At 38.6% G+C, this 21,485-nt stretch overlaps 1 protein-coding gene across 9 annotated transcripts in view; it reads right to left on the reverse strand.

The window, feature by feature from the left end:
- The window catches only part of CASK (calcium/calmodulin dependent serine protein kinase), a 372,729-nt gene that overhangs the window by 72,128 nt on the left and 279,116 nt on the right, over positions 1–21,485 (reverse strand). For all 9 annotated transcript variants that reach the window (XM_047765523.1, XM_047765520.1, XM_047765525.1 and 6 more), the window contains exon 11: positions 17,272–17,393. In XM_047765523.1, coding sequence (XP_047621479.1) covers positions 17,272–17,393 — 122 coding nt within the window. The remainder of the gene's footprint in view (positions 1–17,271; positions 17,394–21,485) is intronic.

The raw sequence follows: 21,485 nt of genomic DNA on the forward strand, positions 1-21,485 counted from the left end.
GCTCACAGCAACACTGGATCCTTGGCCCACTGAACAGGGATACAATTTTCAAGGTAAAAGATACCACCCTGATTCGACTCCTCCATTTTACTTTATTTTTGCTTTTTAGGGTCACACCCATGGCATATGGGGGTTCCCAGGCTGGGGGTCTAAATAGGAGCTACAGCTGCTGGCCTACACCACAGCCACAGCCACAAAGGATCTGAGCCACGTCTGTGACCTACACCACAGCTCACAGCCGGATCCTTAACCCACTGAACGAGGCCAGGGATCGAACCCGCAACCTCATGGTTCCTAGTTGGATTCGTTTCCGATGCGCCACAATGGGAACTCCCAACTCCTCCACGTTAAGATGGAGAGAGCTGATGCTCAGTGACATGAAGTGATGTGCTCAGGGTCCTACAGCCAGAGTAGTAGCAGACTAGATAGGTCTCGTTTCTCTTTTACCCGAGTTCCACGGCTTATATTTGGTAACACAAAGTCTTGTGCCAGGGAAACACCTTCAGCAAATATTTGGAGAAAGACTGTAGAGAATGCCATTTATAGGTGTAAGGGAAAAAAGGTAACTAAATATGATTTGAAAGATATTAGGCAATCAACTACAAGCCTTGCCCAGTTAAAGAATGTTAGAATCTTAATCCTTTCCTGGCCGGATGATAAATATTTCAGACTTTGTGGGCCATATGGACTCTGTCACAACCATTCCACTCTGCTGTGTATGTGAAGGTAGCCATTAATAATCCATAAATGAATGTGCACGACTGGGTTCCAATAAAACTTTATTTACAAAAACAGGTGGCTGGCTGGCTGTGGCCTGACAGTTGTAGTGGCCAACACTTGCTCTAGAAACTCAAATTCAAGGTGGATTGAAATGATAAAATATATTTCCATTTGCTCTTTGCTTTCCCGCCATCTGAAGATTTCAAGTGTATTTGTAAAGCCGTGGTATAGAGGGTGAGGCAGAGGGAGGGAAGAATGTTAATAAATTATCCTTAGAGAGAAAATAAGAATCTATCTATTCTGAAGATCTATTACTGTTTTCTCTTTCTAATGAAACTATAACTACTCAAGTTCAGCGCTTTTTATTAAAACACCCCGCCACACACACACCCAAGGCAAAACGAGGAAATGTGAAGAGCTGCAAGGGGAACACACTGCTTCATGCTGTCTCACTCTGAGACGAGTCTGCTCGCCACCAGTTTCTGCTGCTGGGTCAGATGTGACCCCATACAGCTACCACGGACCTACTTCATCTTTCTGTCTTAAGGGGTATAAAAGCACAGTTCCATGAAGAGGCTGTATTCTGTACTAGAGGTGGGTTGTTTTAAATGAGGCAGAATAAAGTTGGTGGTAACATTAAATTTAACTCTCCTGAGATTGTACTTAATGATGAAACATAATGATGATAAAATTGTTTAGTATGTCATTTTTTATTTACGTTCAAAACACTAAATCGAGTTTCTTTCTCCTTCCTTTTCTCCCCTCTCTCTCTCTTTTTAAACCATACTCTCCGGTATCTCACACTTTTCTGATTTCTATTCCTCAGAAGATTTATATGCAGCCTTTAGCAATATCAACATTTAAAATGGAATGGCAGGTGGAGGACCTGTAAAATTACTATTACTGGGTTATGTGTTCCACTAACTTTCTAGCACAGAGACAACTAAATCTAAAGACCACCAATGTACATTAGTTGAGAAAGATTATAACTTTTGCAACTAGGCTATAGAAATGAGCCAAATAATGAATGGGTTTGTAGAGTTGCTTGAGACAAAAAGCTCATTAGCAACCACCATCCTACCACTTAAATGAAAGATACCAAAGAAACTCCCTGCTGGAAAAGAATTAAAGTTATTAAGGGTTAAAAATTTAGCTACAAAGAATATAATGAAATGTGTCTGTGATCCTATAAGACAGATAATAACAATGTTTACAAGTTTATACTGCACAACAATGGGAATTGAAATGATTTGCTCTGAAAACATGGGCTATTGTATTAAGAACTTTTTTTATAGTTTCCATGAAGAAATTGGGTGATGAGGAACAAAGTTCCAATGGTACATCTTTTCAGCAAACCCAGCAGATCAACCATTGATATTCAACAGTATTTTTTTTTTTTCTTTTTAGGGATGCACTTGCAGCATATGGAAGTCCCCAGGCTAGGGGATGAATTGGAGCTGTAGCTGCCCACCTATGCCACAGCTACAGCAATATAGGATCTGAACTGCATCTGCAAGCTATACCACAGCTCACGGCAATGCCGGATTCTTGACCCACTGAGCGAGGCCAGGGATCGAACCCACATCCTCATGGATACTAGTCGAATTTGTTTCCACTGCACCACAATGGGAACTCCTCAACAGCATTTTTTTTTTGTCTTTTTGTCTTTTTCTAGGGCCGCACTCACGGAATATGGAGGTTCCCAGGCTAGGGGTTGAATTGGAGCTGTAGCCACTGGCCTACACCACAGCCACAGCAACGCGGGATCTGAGCCACATCTGCGACCTACACCACAGCTCACGGCAACACTGGATCCTTAACCCACTGGGCAAGCCAGGGGTCGAGTCCGCAACTTCATGGTTCCTAGTGGGATTCGTTAACCACTGTGCCACGACGGGAACTCCATTGCACCACGACGGGAACTCCAGTATTTTTAAAAATACATTTGAAATCTAGAGGAATGTTAGGGAAAGGTAATTTAATTCTAAAATATAAGGAACTGATATTCAACTACTGCACTGGAGCCAGTTTTCTAAAGCTAGAGATCAGAAATAAATCTTCTGAGATCTAAAAAAATCTATTTTTTCTGCTTAAGTTTATACATAAACTCATTGTCCCTAAGTTCAAAATATGAAAATACCCTTTCAAAGATCTTGCTGTTATTAAACATAACCTAGTTACAAAATGAAACGACAACCTACTAAATGGGAGAAAATATTTGCAAATGATATGACTGATAAGGGGTTACTAACTAACATTTATAAACAGCTCATACAAATCGATATCAAAAAACAAAACCAAAAACAAACCAGAAGCCAAACAACCTGATTAAAAAATGCGTAGAACTGAATAGACATTTTCTAAAGAGGAAATACAGATGGCGACATAAGGAAAGGTCACTGCTAATCATCAGGGAAATGCAAATCAAAATTACCATGAGATATCACCTCACACCTGTCAGAATGGCCATCATCAAAAAGAATACAAATAAACACTGGCAAAGATGGGGAGAAAAGGGAACTCATGCGTACTGTTGGTGGGAATGTAAATAGGTGCCACCACTGTGGAAAGCGGTATGGAGGGTTCTCAGAAAACTAAAAATAGAGCCACCATATGACCCAGCAATTCCTTTTCTGAATACATACCTGTGGTGTAATACAAAATGGAACACTACTCAGTCATAACAGAGTGAAAATCTGCCATTTGCAGCAACATGGATGGACTTGGAGGGTATTATGCTAAGTGAAATCGGTCAGAGAGAGAACAACCGTTACTGTAAGATATCACTGGAATCTAAAAGATGTAACAAACTAGTGAATATAATAAAAAAGAAACAGACTCACAGATACAGAGAACAAACTAATAGTTACCAGTGGGGAGAGGGAAAGGTGAGAGACAATATAGGGGAAGGGGATTAAGAGGTATGACCTAATACGTATAAAATAAATAAGCTACAAGTCTATATTGTACAGCACAGAGAATATAGCAAATATTTTATAATAACTATAAATAGAATATAATCTCTAAAAAATCTAATCACGATGCTATTATACACTTGAAACTATTTTTTTTTTTTTGCTTTTTAGAGCTGTACCTGTGGCATATGAAGTTCCCAGGCTACGGGTCGAATTGGAGCTGCACCTGCCAGCCTATGACACTGCCACAGCAATGTGGTATCTGAGTCACATCGGCGACCTACACCACAGCTCATGGGAATGCCGGAACCTTAACCCACACCCTCCTGGATACTAGTCGGGTTCATAACCTGCTGAGCCACAACAGGAACTCCCTGAAACTAATATTTTAAATCAACTATATTTCAATTTTTAAAAAAAGAATAGAATAACTGCGTTGTAAAATTCAACAGAGAGGCTCAATCTATTGAAAAAATGACCGTCCAAGCTTGGAGGGGGGCAGCACATTTAACAGTGGTCTAAAGATTGTGTAATGGGGGAGTTCCCGTCATGGCGCAGTGGTTAACGAATCCGACTAGGAACCATGAAGTTGCGGGATCGGTCCCTGGCCTTGCTCAGTGGGTTAACGATCCGGCGTTGCCGTGAGCTGTGGTGTAGGCTGCAGATGCGGCTCGGATCCTGCGTTGCTGTGGCTCTGGCGTAGGCCAGTGGCTACAGCTCCGATTCGACCCCTAGCCTGGGAACCTCCATATGCCGCGGGAGCGGCCCAAAGAAATAGCAAAAAGACAAAAAAAAAAAAAAAAGATTGTGTAATGGGAAATGTTAAGTTTGAAAGAAACACACCACAAAATTTGAAATCGCGTTTTCAAATATTGAAGGAGCTATGATTAAACTTTGGGAAGGGAGTTCTCATGGTGGCTCAATGGGTTAAGGACCCGATGTTGTTTCTGTGAGGACGTGGGTTTGATCCCTAGCCTCACTCAGTGGGCTAAGGATCAGACATTGCCGCAAGCTGCGGCATAGGTTGCAGACATGGCTGGGATGCAGTGTTGCCGTGGCTGTGACTCAGACCTCAGCTGCTGCTCCCAATCGATCCCTGGCCCAGGAACTTCCATATGCCACAAGTGTGGCCATAAAAAGAAAAAAAAAACCAAAAAACTTTGGGAAGAACTTATATAACTTGTCCGTCTTACAAATCTAAGAATGATTAGGTATCATTGGGATATTATGATTTACCAAAAGAAATTAAAGTCACTTAGGGCATTTTTCTTTTAGGGAATTAAAAATGCCTATTATCTTAGCACTAAAAATTGTTTTTCCTAAAATTTATATTCTGTAAAATTTCTAAAAATCAATTCAATTAAGAAAAATAATTGAGGACGCACTCAAAGATTAGTCATGCAGATGACTTTCCATCTGCATGGAGATAATGTACTCCATTCACTTGGAGGGTATACTTTCATTATTTGTACTTTATCCTTCACAATTTCTACTATGTGCCCTCTAAAAGTTTAAAAAAACATGTAAAATCTAAATTTTATAAATCTTAAACTTGTTTTTCACCTAAAAAATACAGTGTGTCAAATCCACAAATCTAGTGACGGTAATAAAGTAACAGGAATTCCACCTTGGGATTTAGATTTTTCCGGGAGAAAGGTCCAGGGCTGCTACAAATACTACGGCCCAGGTTACACTGGGTAATTAGAGTCAGAAATGGCTATCCGATGGACTGTATACTGCATTTAGTGGCCAATAAGAATGTTGCTGGAAGCCCCTGGGTTAGATGTCCCAGGAAAGCTTTAGCCTAATAGTATAGCAGTGTAATGCTAGCTTAGATCAAGTTTCAGAAAATCATGATAGGGTATATATATCCTTTCAAATCTTAAGAAGTGGCCCAGCTGGCCTAGTAATATGCTACTCTAAACCCATTATGAAAGTTTCCTTCTGATGGTAAAGAGGAAATTGAAAAATCAGTGTATCTGAACCATTTCAAGATTTCCTGAAAGGGCTGCAAAACATGTTGGATCCTGAAAGCAAAGTACCTCCAAGGAACCCTCTGGTTTTAGATTTTTCCTGTGTACAGAGTTACTTCTGTTTGAATCCCATTAGAACACTGCTCTTACAGGGATTTATTTTTGAATCCAAGAAATTAAGACTTGCTTGGCCTCCTAGTTCAATCTAAAAAGACTGTCGGTGGCCTAACAACACAGGCCACTGCAGCAGATTTCTGGTCAATTGGCAGCTCTTTCTGAGAAACTCAAACACTGGCCTCAGATGACCTAACGTGATTGTTCCCTAGGCCTTTTTCAGTTGGCAAATGACCTTGGAGTTAAGCCTTGTAAGAATCAAGTCATAATGCCTATTCTTGAGAAAGAAAAAGCAAGCATGAAGAAAAACAACCAGTTAGATGATACAGGCAGGCTTTATTGTCCTTTTAATTAACCCTTCTGAAATAGAGCCCTTTTTACTGCTAGATCCAAGAGTTTGCCCAAATGTGAGAGATTTCACTATGATATGATGTTTTCTTTTCTTTCCCCCATAGCATATGAAAGTTCCCGGACCAAGGATCGAATCTGAGTCTCAGCTGCAACAACACCGGATCCTTAATCCACTGTGCCAGGCCGGGGATCAAATCTGCACCTCCTCGGCGACTTGAGCCACAGCAGATTCTTAACCCTCTGTGCCACAGTGGGAACTCCTGAATTTCTTTTCCATAAAAAAACTACTAAAAACATTTTTTTTTGGTCTTTTTTTGTTGTTGTTGTTGTTGCTATTTCTTGGGCCGCTCCCACGGCATATGGAGGTTCCCAGGCTAGGGGTCGAATCGGAGCTGTAGCCACCGGCCTACGCCAGAGCCACAGCAACGTGGGATCCAAGCCACGTCTGCAACCTACACCACAGCTCATGGCAACGCCGGATCGTTAACCCACTGAGCAAGGGCAGGGACCGAACCCGCAACCTCATGGTTCCTAGTCGGATTCGTTAACCACTGTGCCACGACGGGAACTCCTAAAAACATTTTTAAAAGTGTTAAAACCTCATTTCCTAAGGTGTTCTTCTGAAGCATCTACAATAATAATTAAATGAAGTTACATTGCATGAATATCCTATTTGCTGCTTTAAAATATCACATTCCTTTCTGGGGGAACCGCCCTGCCCCTTTCCTTGAGAAGAGCATGAAGAGGAATCAGTGCTTGTTGTGCTTGGAAGGCTTTCTGAACATTCCTTCGCCTTCTGGTAAAGTTGACTATGCTGCTATAAAAAGAGAAGGGCACTCAGTGGGAAACTGTGGAGACAAGCTGATTCTTGGTATTTTAGAGCAAATTTCAATCCCTGTTTTAAGAAGTAGTTCGTCTGAACAAATAAGGGAGTGAGAAGGACTCCTGTAGTTAATAATACTTCTAGTGAAAAATCACACATTCCTTTTACAAAGGTGTACAACATAGAAGCTAACTTGGAGACCAGACAGAGCAATTGCGTGGGGATGGAACCGAGGCTGAATTCCCTACTACTAGACAGCTTTATTTGGAGAATTTGGCTTTTCCTAGTATATAACTGTCTGCCATAAAATATTGATATTGGATGAATGGATAAACCAAATATGATATATGATATATATGATGTATATATGATGGGATATTTTTCAGTCTTTGAAAGGAAGGAAATCCTGATACATACTATGACATGGATGAAACTCGAGGACATAATGTTAGGTGAAATAAGCTAGTGAGAAAAGAACAAATACTCTATGATGCCACTTATATGAGGTACCTACATAGTCAAATTTGTTGAGATAGAAAGTAGAATGGTGGCTGCCAGGGACTGGGGAGAAATGGTGAGTTGCTATTTAATGGGTACAGAGTTTCAGTTGGGGAAGCCGAAAAAAAGTTTGGAGGTAGATGGTGGTAATGGTAGCCCAACATGAATATACTTAATTCCACCAAATGGTACACTTAAAAATGCTTAAAGTGGTAAATTTTAGGTTATGTATATTTTACCACGGTAAAGAGACAAAAAATTGATATTATGGCACATAAAATCTGCCAAAGAGCTATGAATCTGGGGAAATAACTATTTGAATATTGAAGAAATGAACTAAAAGAATAAACTACCGCATGTTGCTCTGAGAAGGTACCCCTTCCCTTACTGAAAAATACATAAAATTATGTAATACATAATGTTTTTAAACAAGACAATAGAGACTTCTTTCAAGTCACAACCACACACTGGATAATAAAAGAGTTCTTGGGAGAGAAAAACAAATTTAGCATTTTTAAGTCAATAAACTTTCGACTTAAAATTCTTTTTCTTTTTTTTAGGGCCACACTTGCGGCATATGGAGGTTCCCAGGCTAGGGGTCGAATCAGAGCTGCAGCTGCTGCTTACACCACAGCCACAGCAATGCGGGATCCAAACTGCATCTGCGACCTACACTGCAGCTCACAGCAATGCTGGATCCTTAACCCACTGAACAAGGCCAGGGATTGAGCCTGAGTCCTCATGGATACTAGTCAGGATCGTTTGTGCTGCACCACAATGGGAACTCCAATAAATGGTAAATTCTTAGCCATAAAGGTAAATGTTGAGATGGGGAAATCAGTGTAATGACTCTGTGAAATCTACTGGGATAATCCCTTCAATGGACCTTGGGCACTGCAGACAGTAGGCAGCTTGGCTTTGCTGGATTGGTGTTAGCACACAGAGACAACACCAGGAGACACTTGAAACTGCTGTCATAGTGGGAGCAATGGATTACAAAGGACACTTTGGGAGCCATAGTATATTATAACCCATAGCACATGGGAGGAATTTGCAACAGTGCTTTGCCTTAAAAATAATACAAAAAGGGTAAAATAGATTTTTAAAACAAAAAGAAAATATATTCTCATTTTTCACATTTTAAATAAAGCTGTTAAAGCTTTACCGAGATTTTGTTTATAAATTGTATGATCTGCCCATTGTAAGTGTATAGTTTGATGACTTAGTAAATTCATACAGCTATACCACCATTACCTCAATCCAATTTTAGAATATTTCCTTCACGCTCAAGCTTTCTCTTGTGCTGTATCTTAGAACTCCTTATTTAACCCAAGGTAATGAAGATTTACTCTTGCGTTTTCTTTCAAAAGTTTTCTAGGTATTCCCATTGTGCCTCAGTGGTAATGAAGGCGACTAGTATCCATGAGGATGTAGGGTTGATCCCTGGCCTCGCTTAGTGGGTTAAGGATCCAGAGTTGCTGTTAGCTGTGGTGTAGATCACAGATGAGGCTTGGATCTGGCGTTGCTGTGGCTGTGGTGTAGGCCAACAACTGTAGTTCTGATTCAGCCCCTGGCCTGGGAACATCCAGATGCTGTATGTGAGGCCCTATGAAGCAAAAAAAAAAAAAAAAAAAGTTCTCTAGTTTTAAGCTTACAATGAATCTATAATCCATCTCATGGAAATTTTTATGTATGGTATGAGGTAAGGGTCTGAGTTTATTTCTTTCCATATGGATATCAAATTGCTCCAGTACCATGTTTTAAAAAAGCACTATCTACGCATTTGTGTACCTGTATCCATGTTGTGCAGTGAAAAATATAGAGAATTTCTTCTCTTTTTACATAAATGCCATGACAATGAATGTTTCCAAGGAGGCCAGCACAAGGATGCTTACTGCAAACATTATTTGTAACGTTAAAGCTACATATATGGCTATCAGTAGAGGAATATTTTGTTTGTTTGTTTGTTTTGGGTTTTTGTTTTTTTTCAGTAGGGGAATAGTTTAATACATGGTACTATACTCAAATTATGGGCTTCTCTGTAGCTTTTTAGAAGAATGATGCAGCGTTAAATGCACAATTAAAGCTTCAAGAGGTGCTGCTCAATTTTCTTAACTTTTTTGGACTTGATTTTATAGTCATGTCTCAGGACTCAACGAGGTATGGTCAGTTACATATATCAAGTTGAAGCAGCTGGAGGAGGGAACAGGAACAGGCTCTAGACTTCCCAAAGAGGTGAGGTGGGGAGACACACAGTGAGAGAAAAGGTTCAGTTTGGCGAGCCAAGCATGACATCCAAGGCTATAGAGCAATCTTGTCATTGTTGAGGCAAATTAGTAGCAATCGGGAAATAGCACGTGAAAGTGAGTTCCAGGGGGTAGATGAAGCCCAGAGATAGAGAGTTCAAAGTAGATACTGCTCTATATTCAGAAAAAACTATAATTCAAAAAGATACATGCACCTCTATGTTCATGGCATAGTGATTTACAATCACCAAGACATGGAAACAAGCTAAATGTCCAATGACAGATGAATGGATAAAGAAGATGTAGTATGTATGCGTGTGTACACACACACATACACACAATGGAATACTACTCTGCCATTAAATAATGCCATTTGCAGCAACATGGAGAGACCCAGAGGTGATCATACTAAGGGAAGTAAGTTGGAAAAAAAGGGACAAATATCATGAGACCCACTTGTAAGTGGAATCTAAAATACAAAACAATTGAATGTATCTATGAAATAGAAAAAGACACAGACATAGAGAAGAGACTTGTGGTTGCCAAGGGGGAGGGAGGGTGGGATTGGGATTTTGGGATTAGTGGATGCAAACTATTACATATAGGATGGATATTATATGGCACAGGGAACTATATTCAGTATCCTATGGTAAACCATAATGGAAAAGAAAAAGAATATTTATATGTAAAACTGAATGACTCTGCTATACAGCAGAAATTAACACAACACTGTAAATAAAATTTTTTTAAAAGAATGAAAAAAAAAAGTTGCCTTGGCACCACTGAATTGCCCTGGCACCACTGTTTAAAACCAGCTGGCCAGTGAATGAGGGTTTAATGAGAACTCCATTCTGTTCCACTGATCCTTATGTCTATTCTATCCAATACCATACTATTTTCATTACTGTAGCTTTATAACAAGCTTTGAAATCAGTTCTTCAGCTCTGTTCTTTTTATAAAGTTGTTTTTGGCATATAAATTTTTGGATTAGCTTATCAACTTCTATTAAAAAATTCTGCTGGAATGTTGCTAAGACTGCACTGAATCTATAGATCAATATAGAGAAAACTGCCATCTTAATAATATCAAGTCCTTCCATCCAACAACATGATATATCTCTCCCCATTTATTTAGATCTTCCCTACTTTCTTTCAGCAACAGTTGTGGTTTTCCATGTATGGGTCCTATACTTTTAATTATTTTATCCTTTTCAGTGGTACTGCGAACATTTAAAAAAACTGCATTTTCACATTATTTGTTGCTTATATATAAAGTTAATAAACAATAAAACAGTTTTATTTCCTGCAGTGCTGCTAAAACTTGCCTATTAGTTCTAAGAAGATTTCTTTGAATTTTCTACATGCAAGAATATATCTCTGTGAGAAGATGGTTTTACTTCTTTTCCAATCTGCGTGTCTTGAATTTCTTTTTCTTGCTTTACTGCATGGGCCAGAACCTCCATAACAATGTTGAACAGAAGTGGTAACAGTGGGACAATTCTTTGTTTCTGAACTGTATGTTTTCTGTTGTTGCTTAATAAGTGACCATATTCTTAGTAGCTTTTTTTCCCCCTTTAAGTTTATTGATATCTATACCAAGAATGAAGAAAAACTACTTTGAAATATTTAGGACATAGAATATTTCTAGCTTTACCTCAGGCATTATGTTTCATGTGATACTTTTCTATTGACATTAATACTTCAATGCTCTGATGGAAACAGATATGGGGCTTTCTGCCTATCCAGTTCGAAACAGTGGAACAAGAGACCCCCATATCCAAAGCAAGCTTCAGTGCACTTCATCCTCCAGCCCCAGGAGGTAGGTAGCACAAGGGCCACCACCACCATCCCACTACCCAGCTGGTTTCATATTTGCTGAAGTTCACTCTTACCACTAGATGGGACTCTGAGAAGGTACCAGTAGCTCAGCTTCTCAAAGTCCTCAAATAGGCCTTATTATACCAGACATAAAAGTGCAAACCAACTGGACTACAAATTCATGGGAAACTGAGCTTTGGCACTTCCCGATTTGCAACCTATTTACAATCCAAACTTAATACTGTATCAACTTACTTCTCAGACCCCAAATTGCTTAAAAAACATCAAATTATTATAGAAGTTCCATTTTTTTCCCCTTTGGGGAACTTCTCAGTTCTAAAAATAAGCTATTCCCAAATATGAAAACTAATTTAATGTCATCTTAGAAAAAGCAAAATAATAAATCAAGAGTTGTAATTTTCCAGTGTTAACTCCAGGTTTGATAGAAAAACTCTCTAACTCTTCCTAAAAAAGCAAAAAATCATAATAAAGATGTCAATAATACAAACTATGGAGGATTAAAGACATCCATTTATTTCTAATGCAATATTTTAAAATATTATTTTATTATAAAACTTGTTTATAAATCAATATAAAGCTGCTAAATTACTACCGCAGGTAGTTTTTGCTTTATTAATTTAATCGCTGATTTTTTTTTAGAAATTCTCACAAAAATAATCTTAATTAAGTGGAACATCACATTTACCACGGAAACTGAAGTTTGTAACAAATGCTAACAGCTGCTCAGAGGTATGACAGATGGTGGGTGAATGTCTAAAACTTCATTGTCAAAGTTTGGCAGAGAGATATAAATGTGTAATTTAACAATGTTTTATAACATTGTTGACTTACAAAATAAACATTAATTCTGTAATAGGAAAATTTCTACGAGAACTTAATAAGACTGAGAATCACCACCAAATAACATTTGCAAAACACTTTTTATCTGGAAAAAACTCGATTTTTTTTAGTCCATCATCTCACCATCCAATGTATCACACACAAGTTCCAAAACTGGTTCAAAATATTAGTAAAAGACATAATTATACTTAATGCCAACTCCCAAGAAAGTCTAATTAATGATGATAGGGTAAATTTCATTATTTCACATCTGATTTTTATAATTTATATTCAAAGTTGAAAAACACATTCAAGGAAAAATCAGCTTTCCATATATATTGTGCTGAATATTGTCCCCTCAAAATTCATGTCTACCTGGAATCTCAGAATGTGACCTTATTTGGAAATTGGGTCTTTCAAATGAATTACTGAAGATGTCGTATTAGATTAGAGTGGGCCCTAAATCCAATGACTAGTGTCTCTGTAAGAAGGCCCTGTGAAGACATAGAACCACACACATACAGAGAAGGCCACGTGAAGGTGGAGGTAGAGATTGAAGTGATGCACCACAAGGGAAAGAACCCCAAGGACTGCGGGCAACTACCAGAAGCCGGAAGAGACAAGGAAGGATTCTTCTCTGGAACTCTGGAGGGAGCATGGCTCTGCTGACACCTTAATTTAAGCCCTGTAGCCTCCAGAACTGTGAGAGAATAATCTGTTATTGTAAGCCATCCGGTCCGTGGTAGCCTTAGCAAACTAATAAACATGCCAAGTTATATTTAACTAAAATTGATTTATGTATTTCATATACAGACCATCACTGTACCAGTGCTTTTAGTTTCTGAAAGCAGACATAGTGGACCAAGCTGGACCAAGCACAGTTCTTCCTCAGGCCTCTTTATTTCTTCTTACAAAATGAGAAGCAGCATATGTGTGCCAGGTGGAACTGGCTGAGAAGCAAATATTTAGACATTCTGGATCTATTTCTAACTACAGATTAAACTAGATGTATTTTACTAGAATTCAAATCAGAAAGCATTTCCTCCCTTAGTGGAACCACAGTTATTTCTCCTTTTGTTTTAAAGTAAATTTTTTCAATATGACAGGTGTTTTGTTTCCAACAAACAAATTCTAATAACGTTTCTTTGAATTTTGAACTTGTTTCTTTGAATTTTAAAGGCATGACTAGAAAAAAAAGTAAAGTACTATATAATCTTTTGTCTTCTGCAGGAACTTAATCTTATTTCTTTGTCAGGTTAAAAATCATGGCCTCAGACTTAGCAATTTCAAATGTTATTGGATAGGAATTAAATATATTAAGATATTTCATGAAATGGCTCAGTGAGATTAAGTAACAAGCCATGGTGCACAGAACTAGGCCACTAGATGTCACTAATTGGAATCCTTAAAAAGGAACCAACATTGATTCCGCAAAACAAAACAGTCTAAATCCAAACACGGGATATGGAATACTAGAAGGAACAAGAATGGAGCCAAAGCTTAAAAAGCTTCTCAAGAGTTGGTCACACTACGTTCCTTTCCTGTATGTATACTTTAAGTACCAAAAAGTATTTATGCATTTTTTTAAAGTTAGATTTCGCTAAATGCAGCCACTTGAACACTTCATTGATTGTATTGAGATGAAACAAGGACTTAATGAACCACATTTAAAGGCTGTAGATCATGAGGGAATACTCAAATGACAGCTTATGTCACTCATGATGATTAAGCTTTCACTGCCAGATGGCTCAGTTTGGATCTTCAGAGCCAAATGCATCCCAGCACTGCCTTGGGCTAGCCTTATTATCAGCCATTTCAGGAGGGTTCTGGGGTTCACGTGTAGTGCTTCATCTGCAAAATTCTGCAGACTTGGTGTCCTTTTATTGGGCACAACTCATTTTCAGTCTGCCATGTCCTTTTCAAATCGAGATGTACTGACAGGGCAGATGCTGATACTACAGATACTTTTTCAGTCTGTGATTTATAAAAATCCAAAGAAACTTTAAACATGCTTTTCCTCACTAAAATCTATGAGTTTTCTTCTGAAGTTGTGGCAATGTCTACCAAAGAATGCAGCAGTTATTAAAAATAAATGTTTTCAGTGAGTTCTGAGAAGTTTAGCATTGGACAGCCCTGGCTCAGTTCCAAAGTCTAGTCTTGTGTCTGAATACGTGCCCCTCCTGGTGGAAACTAGCAATGTTCTTGGCATTTCCCCTACAGACTCAAGCTTGGTAAACTCAGATACCTTGTTATATTAAGTAAGAAAAACACAACTTTGAAAATCAATGTAGGCTTCTCTGAGCCTTTAAATGACAAAAAGGAATTAAATTCTTGATTTAAAGAAGGCCAGTAAATCTTAACAATGACTTAACCACTGACTAAACTGGAACAAACCAATTCTCCATGGTCTGCTGCAGCTTCTTTTAAATATTCCACTTACCAGTTCTAGTAAAGGGTATGACTTCTGCGGGAAGTTCACAATTGTGAAAACTTTTTGCATCATATGAAATAATGATAAAGAATAGATATTTAAATAGCCCATGAAAAGAGGTTGAACTCTGACTCAAATAACACGTTAACGATGATGACAAAGAAAGAGAAGGAGAAAATGGAATGCTAGGAGCTATCCACAAAATAGAATGTTTTAAGGGCTTTTTAGTGTCCAAGGAAAGTAAATATGAAATAAACTTAATCTGAAATGTCCTCAAATTACTTAAGATAAACTACACTAAAGAGAAAATCCATTTCCTTGTCTTCCTGAGCACATTTTTTTTTTCAGCTCTACTGAGGTATAATTGACAAATACAATTGTAATATAGTGTACAATGTGATGATTTGATAAATTATACATTCTGAAAAGATTCTCACAATCAAGTTAACACATCCATCACTTCACATATTTATCTTCTTTTGATGAGAATATTTAAGTTCTATTCTCCTAGCAAATTTCAATTATAAAATATAGTGATATCAACTATAGTCACCACACACATTACACTAGATCCTTAGACGCTGTTAACTGAAAGTCTGTACCCTTTTACCAACATCTCCCCATCTCCTCCCACTTCCTTGCTGGGCAACCATCATTCCACTTTGTTTCTATGAGTTTGACTTCTTAAAATTTTTAAGGTTACATAAGGGACACCATGCAGTATTTGTCTTTCTCTGTCTGGCTTATTTCACTTAGCTCATTAAAAAAACTTTTATTTCCCAGGTCTCCTGAACCTAGGTAGCCATGTACCTAGTCTTTGCCAGTGGAATATGGACAAAAGCGATATAGCCCACTCCCAACCTTGATCCTGCAAAATTCTCCATTTTCTCTCATATGCTGGTTCCAAAGGATGCAGTGAAAGATTCCAAAACCCTGGGATATGGCAGAACCACAAAGTGGATGAAGCCTGGATCCCTGAATGCCTATGTGGAAGAGACTCTCCCCTCTCCTCTCCACCTCATCTGTCTGTATTGGACTGTGATCTGAGTAAGAAATAAACTTCAATTCTGTTAAACCACTGAAATTTTAGGATTACATGCTGCAGCAGTTAGTCCTAAATTAATAATACACTATATTAAAAAGCCTAATTTCTAAAAAATGATAATTTTATTTGACCAAATCTATGGATAGAAGTAACTGTGAGATACCTACAACTTAGTGTGAAGCTGGACCATACTGTGACACTCTTAGCTTTTCCCAAACTTCCTTACCAATTTGACAGGATTATGAATCAAAGTTTTGTGCCCAAATTAGTTTGAGAAGTGCTATTAGTTAGCCAGGTTTCTTTGCTATAGGACATCTTTGAGCTGTTGTATACTAACATCCACTGTGAATCTGTATAGAGGGAATAAAGAATGTAGCCTTTCTCAAGCTTACGTAGTCAATAAATAACCAATAAATTTAATATCTATTTCCCCATCTTAAATGGCAACAACCCACTAGCTCTCAGCAATACATTCTAGGAAACTCTGCTTAAGCTTAATTTGTGTCATATGGTGGATTAATGAGAGTTAGTACCAAAAAGTTCTAGGCACCCCAAAGCAAGTATCAGTCTCTTATTAAGAGAAGATTTTTCTTGTAACAAGACAAACATATACTAATACATTAATATGTACCAAGAAAATTTTTACTGCTCAAGTTAACCAAGTTCTCTAAGAAAGATGTTTCATGTAAAATGTGACTGAAATGAAGGCAGATATGAACTGTCAGCTTCTGACTTTTCTCTGAATCTGAGTCTGCTGTCAATGGAACCTGTCATATTTAATGATGAAATATATTCTTTTTTTTTTGTCTTTTTGTTGTTGTTGTTGTTGTTGCTATTTCTTGGGCCGCTCCCGTGGCATATGGAGGTTCCCAGGCTAGGGGTTGAATCGGAGCTGTAGCCACCGGCCTACGCCAGAGCCACAGCAACATGGGATCCGAGCCACGTCTGCAACCTACACCACAGCTCACGGCAACGCCGGATCGTTAACCCACTGAGCAAGGGCAGGGACCGAACCCGCAACCTCATGGTTCCTAGTCGGATTCGTTAACCACTGTGCCACGACGGGAACTCCCCATATTCTTGTTTTTTAAGGAGAAGACACTGAGTTTGTGAAAACCAGCAATGTTAAAGTATGAGATGTGTGTGAGAATACAGTCCATTGCACAATCTCTTATTTACTTTTTCTTTCCTATATTCATGCTTGAAAACATTGTTTAAAGGCAATAAAAAGTAATCAAGCTAAGATTGATGGGTTCTTCTAATAGAATCCTATAGAAAATATGTAATTTTTTCCACTGTGCCTTGCTAGGCTATACTGTACTTGAATTGTATATAACATACTTTATTTCAGTTATGAATCTACAATGGGTGATTTGCCACATTTGTCACAGACTTAAACACCTGGAAAAGGACTGTTATGATGGACATTTGGATAGTAAGTAAAAAGGTGTCGTAAATATTCAATTTATTCCAAAAATTAATAAAAAGAAAGACTTACATCTAGTAGTGTGTGAAGATGCTGATCCTGGAAAACACTGTGTAGAAAATCTAAGTCCTTCTCACTGCAGTCTGTAAGTGCATGAATTTCTTCCAGGCTGTCCAGCACCTGTGAGACTGCTCCTAAAGGAAACAAACAGAAAAGAAACAGCCAGTAGAGAAAGTCAAGGTCAAACTAACCTTTGTAACCTTAAATCTTATGCTTCAAAACTACGGCCTAACAAACAGAACTTAAAGGTTCATGTCTTTGCTGCAAAATAGACTTAAATGTGCTTCTTATCACTTAAGGACAGAGTATTTGCAGTGAGTTTATGTTCTTAACAGTGTATTTGTGTGTTTGTTTCTCAAAATAAACTGAATCTTGCCTTACTTGAATTAAGGAAATTCATCAACTGTAATTAAGCTACTAGAAGATCTGGGTGCAGAAAGCTGTGTGGGTTCCATGACCCCATGATGTTTTGAAATATTACAAAAATAACACAGGTGACTATTTTACACACATGCATTCCCCACTAAGAACAGAAGGTAAAGCCGGCTGTAGATCTGAGGGAAAAACCTACAACTGGGAGCACCTGCCCTGTAAAATAGGCTTTTTAGGATTTCTAATGCTCAAACTTAAGTTAGCAAAAATCCCAATCCATTCCTTTGCCCTCCTATACATACGAAGTCAAGGGAACCAGGCTGTTCTGTCTGCTGGGCCCTTTTCATTCAGATGACAAAGTGTAAGCATACTGACTGACACTTCCAAATACCCAAATACCCTATTAGCTATTAGGAGAAATCATTTTTGCAGGGCAAAGTAAATGGTAGTATGGTCACTTTCTTTAACTCTCCTCTAGTAACTAGGAATCCAGAGAGGTTATCGGCAGGGAGTAGTAACAAAGTCACTTAGCCGGAAAGAAATCATGAGCCGATTTTACTCTGCAGACACCATGCACATACATGCTCCACAGAAAGAAAAGCACCTGGAGAGGCTATTCTTCAGTCCATTAGTGTACACAGTGCTGGATACATTCTAACAATAAGTACCTCTTTGCCCATGGTAAGTCTTAGATCTTCAGTTTTCAATCAGCAGCAAGTTTGCCCCTGGCTGTGGTGTGGGAGGAGGAACACAACATTTGGCGATGTGTGAGGAGACATTTTTCGTTGTCACCACTGTGGTAGTGGTCAGAGTTAGGGGATGGGTTGTGCTACTGTAGGGACTTGGGATGCTATTAAACATCCTCCAATGCCTCGGATGGCTCCCCAACAAGAATGAATTATGTGGCCTAAAATGTCAATAGTGCTGTGACAGAGAAAGTCTGCTTTACATAAAGATAAAAATCTTCAATCATTCTGTTCTGGAACTTTATGCTGTTTTTAATTACTTCTGGTCTTGGACCTCATCCATTCACACACACTTATTGGTGAGAATGTAAATTAGTACTACGTTTCCAGAAAGCAACCTGGTAATATATATCAAAGAGCCTTAAAAATGCTGATGTACTTTGATTCAGTAGTTCCATTTACAAGAAGCTACATTAAGGAAAAAATAGGAAATGTAGAAAAAGATTTACGTGTAAGGATATTTATCATATAAAGTGGACATACATCTACTAATTAGAGAATAGCTATATAAATTATAAAGCATCCATGTAATGGAATATATAACCAGAGGAAAATCGTTTTTGAAGAATTTTAAAGACCGAGAAATTTGCATAGTATTAAATTCAAGAAAGCAGAATGTGGGAGTTCTTGTCGTGGCTCAGTGGAATCGGACTAGTATCCATGAGGACACAGGTTCAATCCCTGGCCTCGCTCAGTGGGTTACGGACCGGGCCTTGCTGTGAGCTGTGGTTTAAGTTGCAGACACGGCTTAGATCTGCTGTTGCTGTGGCGTAGGCTTGCAGCTGTGGCTCCGATTAGAACCCTAGCCTGGGAACTTTCATATGACGCTGGTGCAGCCCTAAAACAAACAAACAAAAAAAAGGCAAGCAGAATGCAAAACCACATAAACTGTATAATCCCAATTATAACTGAAAAAAAGGCATATACAAATTCAGAAAATAATCCCAACAGAATGAAGTACACCAAAAAGGTAATAATAGTTATGTTTATTTTCCTATTAATATTCCATTCTGTTTTGTCCATATGTTCCAAGGTTTCTACAATAGAAAAAGACAAAGTTGCTATAAAAGCAACTGCTTTTTGCAGTATTATTTATGTTTAAAATTTGGTGATTAAGGAGTTCCCATCGTGGCTCAGCAGAAACAAATCTGACTAGCATCCATGAGGACGCAGGTTCCATCCCTGGCCTTGCTGAGTGGGTTAAGGATCCAGCATTTCCATAAGCTGTGGTAGGTTGAAGACATGACTCAGATCCTGCGTTGCCGTGGCTGTGGTGTAGGCTGGCAGCTACAGCTTCAGTTCGACCTCTAGCCTGGGAACCTCCATATGCTGTGGGCGCGGCCCTAAAAGGACAAAAGACCAAAAAAAAAAAAAGTGGTGATTACGACACACATCAAGTGTTTATCCACAAGGAAATTACCGTAGCTAATTTTTTTTTGTCTTTTTTTTTTTTTTTTTTTTTTTTGCTATTTCTTTGGGCTGCTCCCGCGGCATATGGAGGTTCCCAGGCTAGGGGTCGAATCAGAGCTGCAGCCGCCAGCCTATGCCAGAGCCGCAGCAACGCGGGATCCGAGACGCGTCTGCAACCTACACCAACACCGGATCGTTAACCCACTGAGCAAGGCCAGGGATCGAACCTACAACCTCATGGTTCCTAGTCGGATTCGTTAACCACTGCGCCACGACGGGAACTCCTAATTTTTTTTTTTTAATTTGACTTTTTGAGGGGAAATAATTGTAGATTCACATGCAGTTGTAAGAAATAATACAGAGAGATCTCACATACCCTTTACCCAGTTTCCCCCTAATGATAACATACAGTAAGAATGTTATATATCACACTGGGGATAGTGGCGGGATACAGTCAAGCTACAGAATATTTCTATCACCATGAAATCCTTCATTTTGCCCTCTTATAGCTACAATTATTTCCCTCCAGCCCTTCCCCCTCCGAACCCCTGGCAACTACTAATTCAATTCTCCATCTCTACAATTTTGTCATTTCCAGGATGCTACATAAATGAAACAATACATACACTATGTAACCTTTGGGGACTGGCTTTGACGACTCAGCATAATTCTCTGCAGATTCATCCACGTTGCTGCATTTATAAATAGTTTAATCCATTTTATTCTTGGGGAGTATTCCATGGCAAGGATGTACCACAGTTTACCATTTATCTGTTGACAGGACTGTGGGTACTTTTTAATTTTGAATAATTATGCCTACCAGGCTATTGGTATTCTTTCATTGAAAACATTAAGTGGATACTAAGTGGGATAAAAAAGGTAGGAGGCAGAAATCAGTTCTCATTTTCCCTGCTGTTCCTGAAAATATTTTAACCTAATCTACTTCTTCTACCTGCTCTTCTCAGGGCTTTTACTTTGTTTGGAGTAGGAAAAAAAAATCCAGAAATTAATTCAAAGCCAGCTTTCTCAACATTCCTTACTGAAAGCCTTGGAAAGCAAGGGATGATGTGACAAAATTAGTCCCAAATACCCCTCTGAGCCCCTGACCCCAGGACATCATCAATAGCAGAATTGAATGGTGCTAGGTTTATAAAGTTACTAAAGCCAGTTCTAAACTTCTGGATTAACTGCAGTAACAAAAAACACTAATAAAATGTGGAGTCTTTTTGTATTAAAAAATTCAATAGCACAGAAAGCTAATTATCATTTGCACTCAGTTATCTTAGTGTAATCTTATCTAGTTTTTAGTGTCTCTATCCAGCATTGCTATTAGCTGATGTCTCCAGGAGGTAAGACCCACCAGGTCAACACCAGGTCTATTTAATTTTCTTGGATCTGTCACTTTTTCTGAACTGGTCTATAGCCTCATCTTGTACTCAAATGTGATTAACTGTGTAGGTTTTCAATCATGAAAGGAAGCGAATTTCCACAGCTGTACTCAAGTTGCCTAATTCAAGCTCTTAAAAGGGCCCCTAGTTTAAGTTTCTGTAATTAGCTAGGAAAACAATAGTTTTTATTCCGGTTCTCCTTTGTCTTTTCATATTGAAAAGACAACCTCAAAAATCTTTCTTCACCCTGGATCATTTTAACACCTTCTGCTGACACCTCTTCTAGTTCCATTCTTTCTTTGGGTATGAC

Source organism: Phacochoerus africanus, chromosome X, assembly GCF_016906955.1.
Source record: "Phacochoerus africanus isolate WHEZ1 chromosome X, ROS_Pafr_v1, whole genome shotgun sequence".
NCBI lineage: Eukaryota > Metazoa > Chordata > Mammalia > Artiodactyla > Suidae > Phacochoerus > Phacochoerus africanus.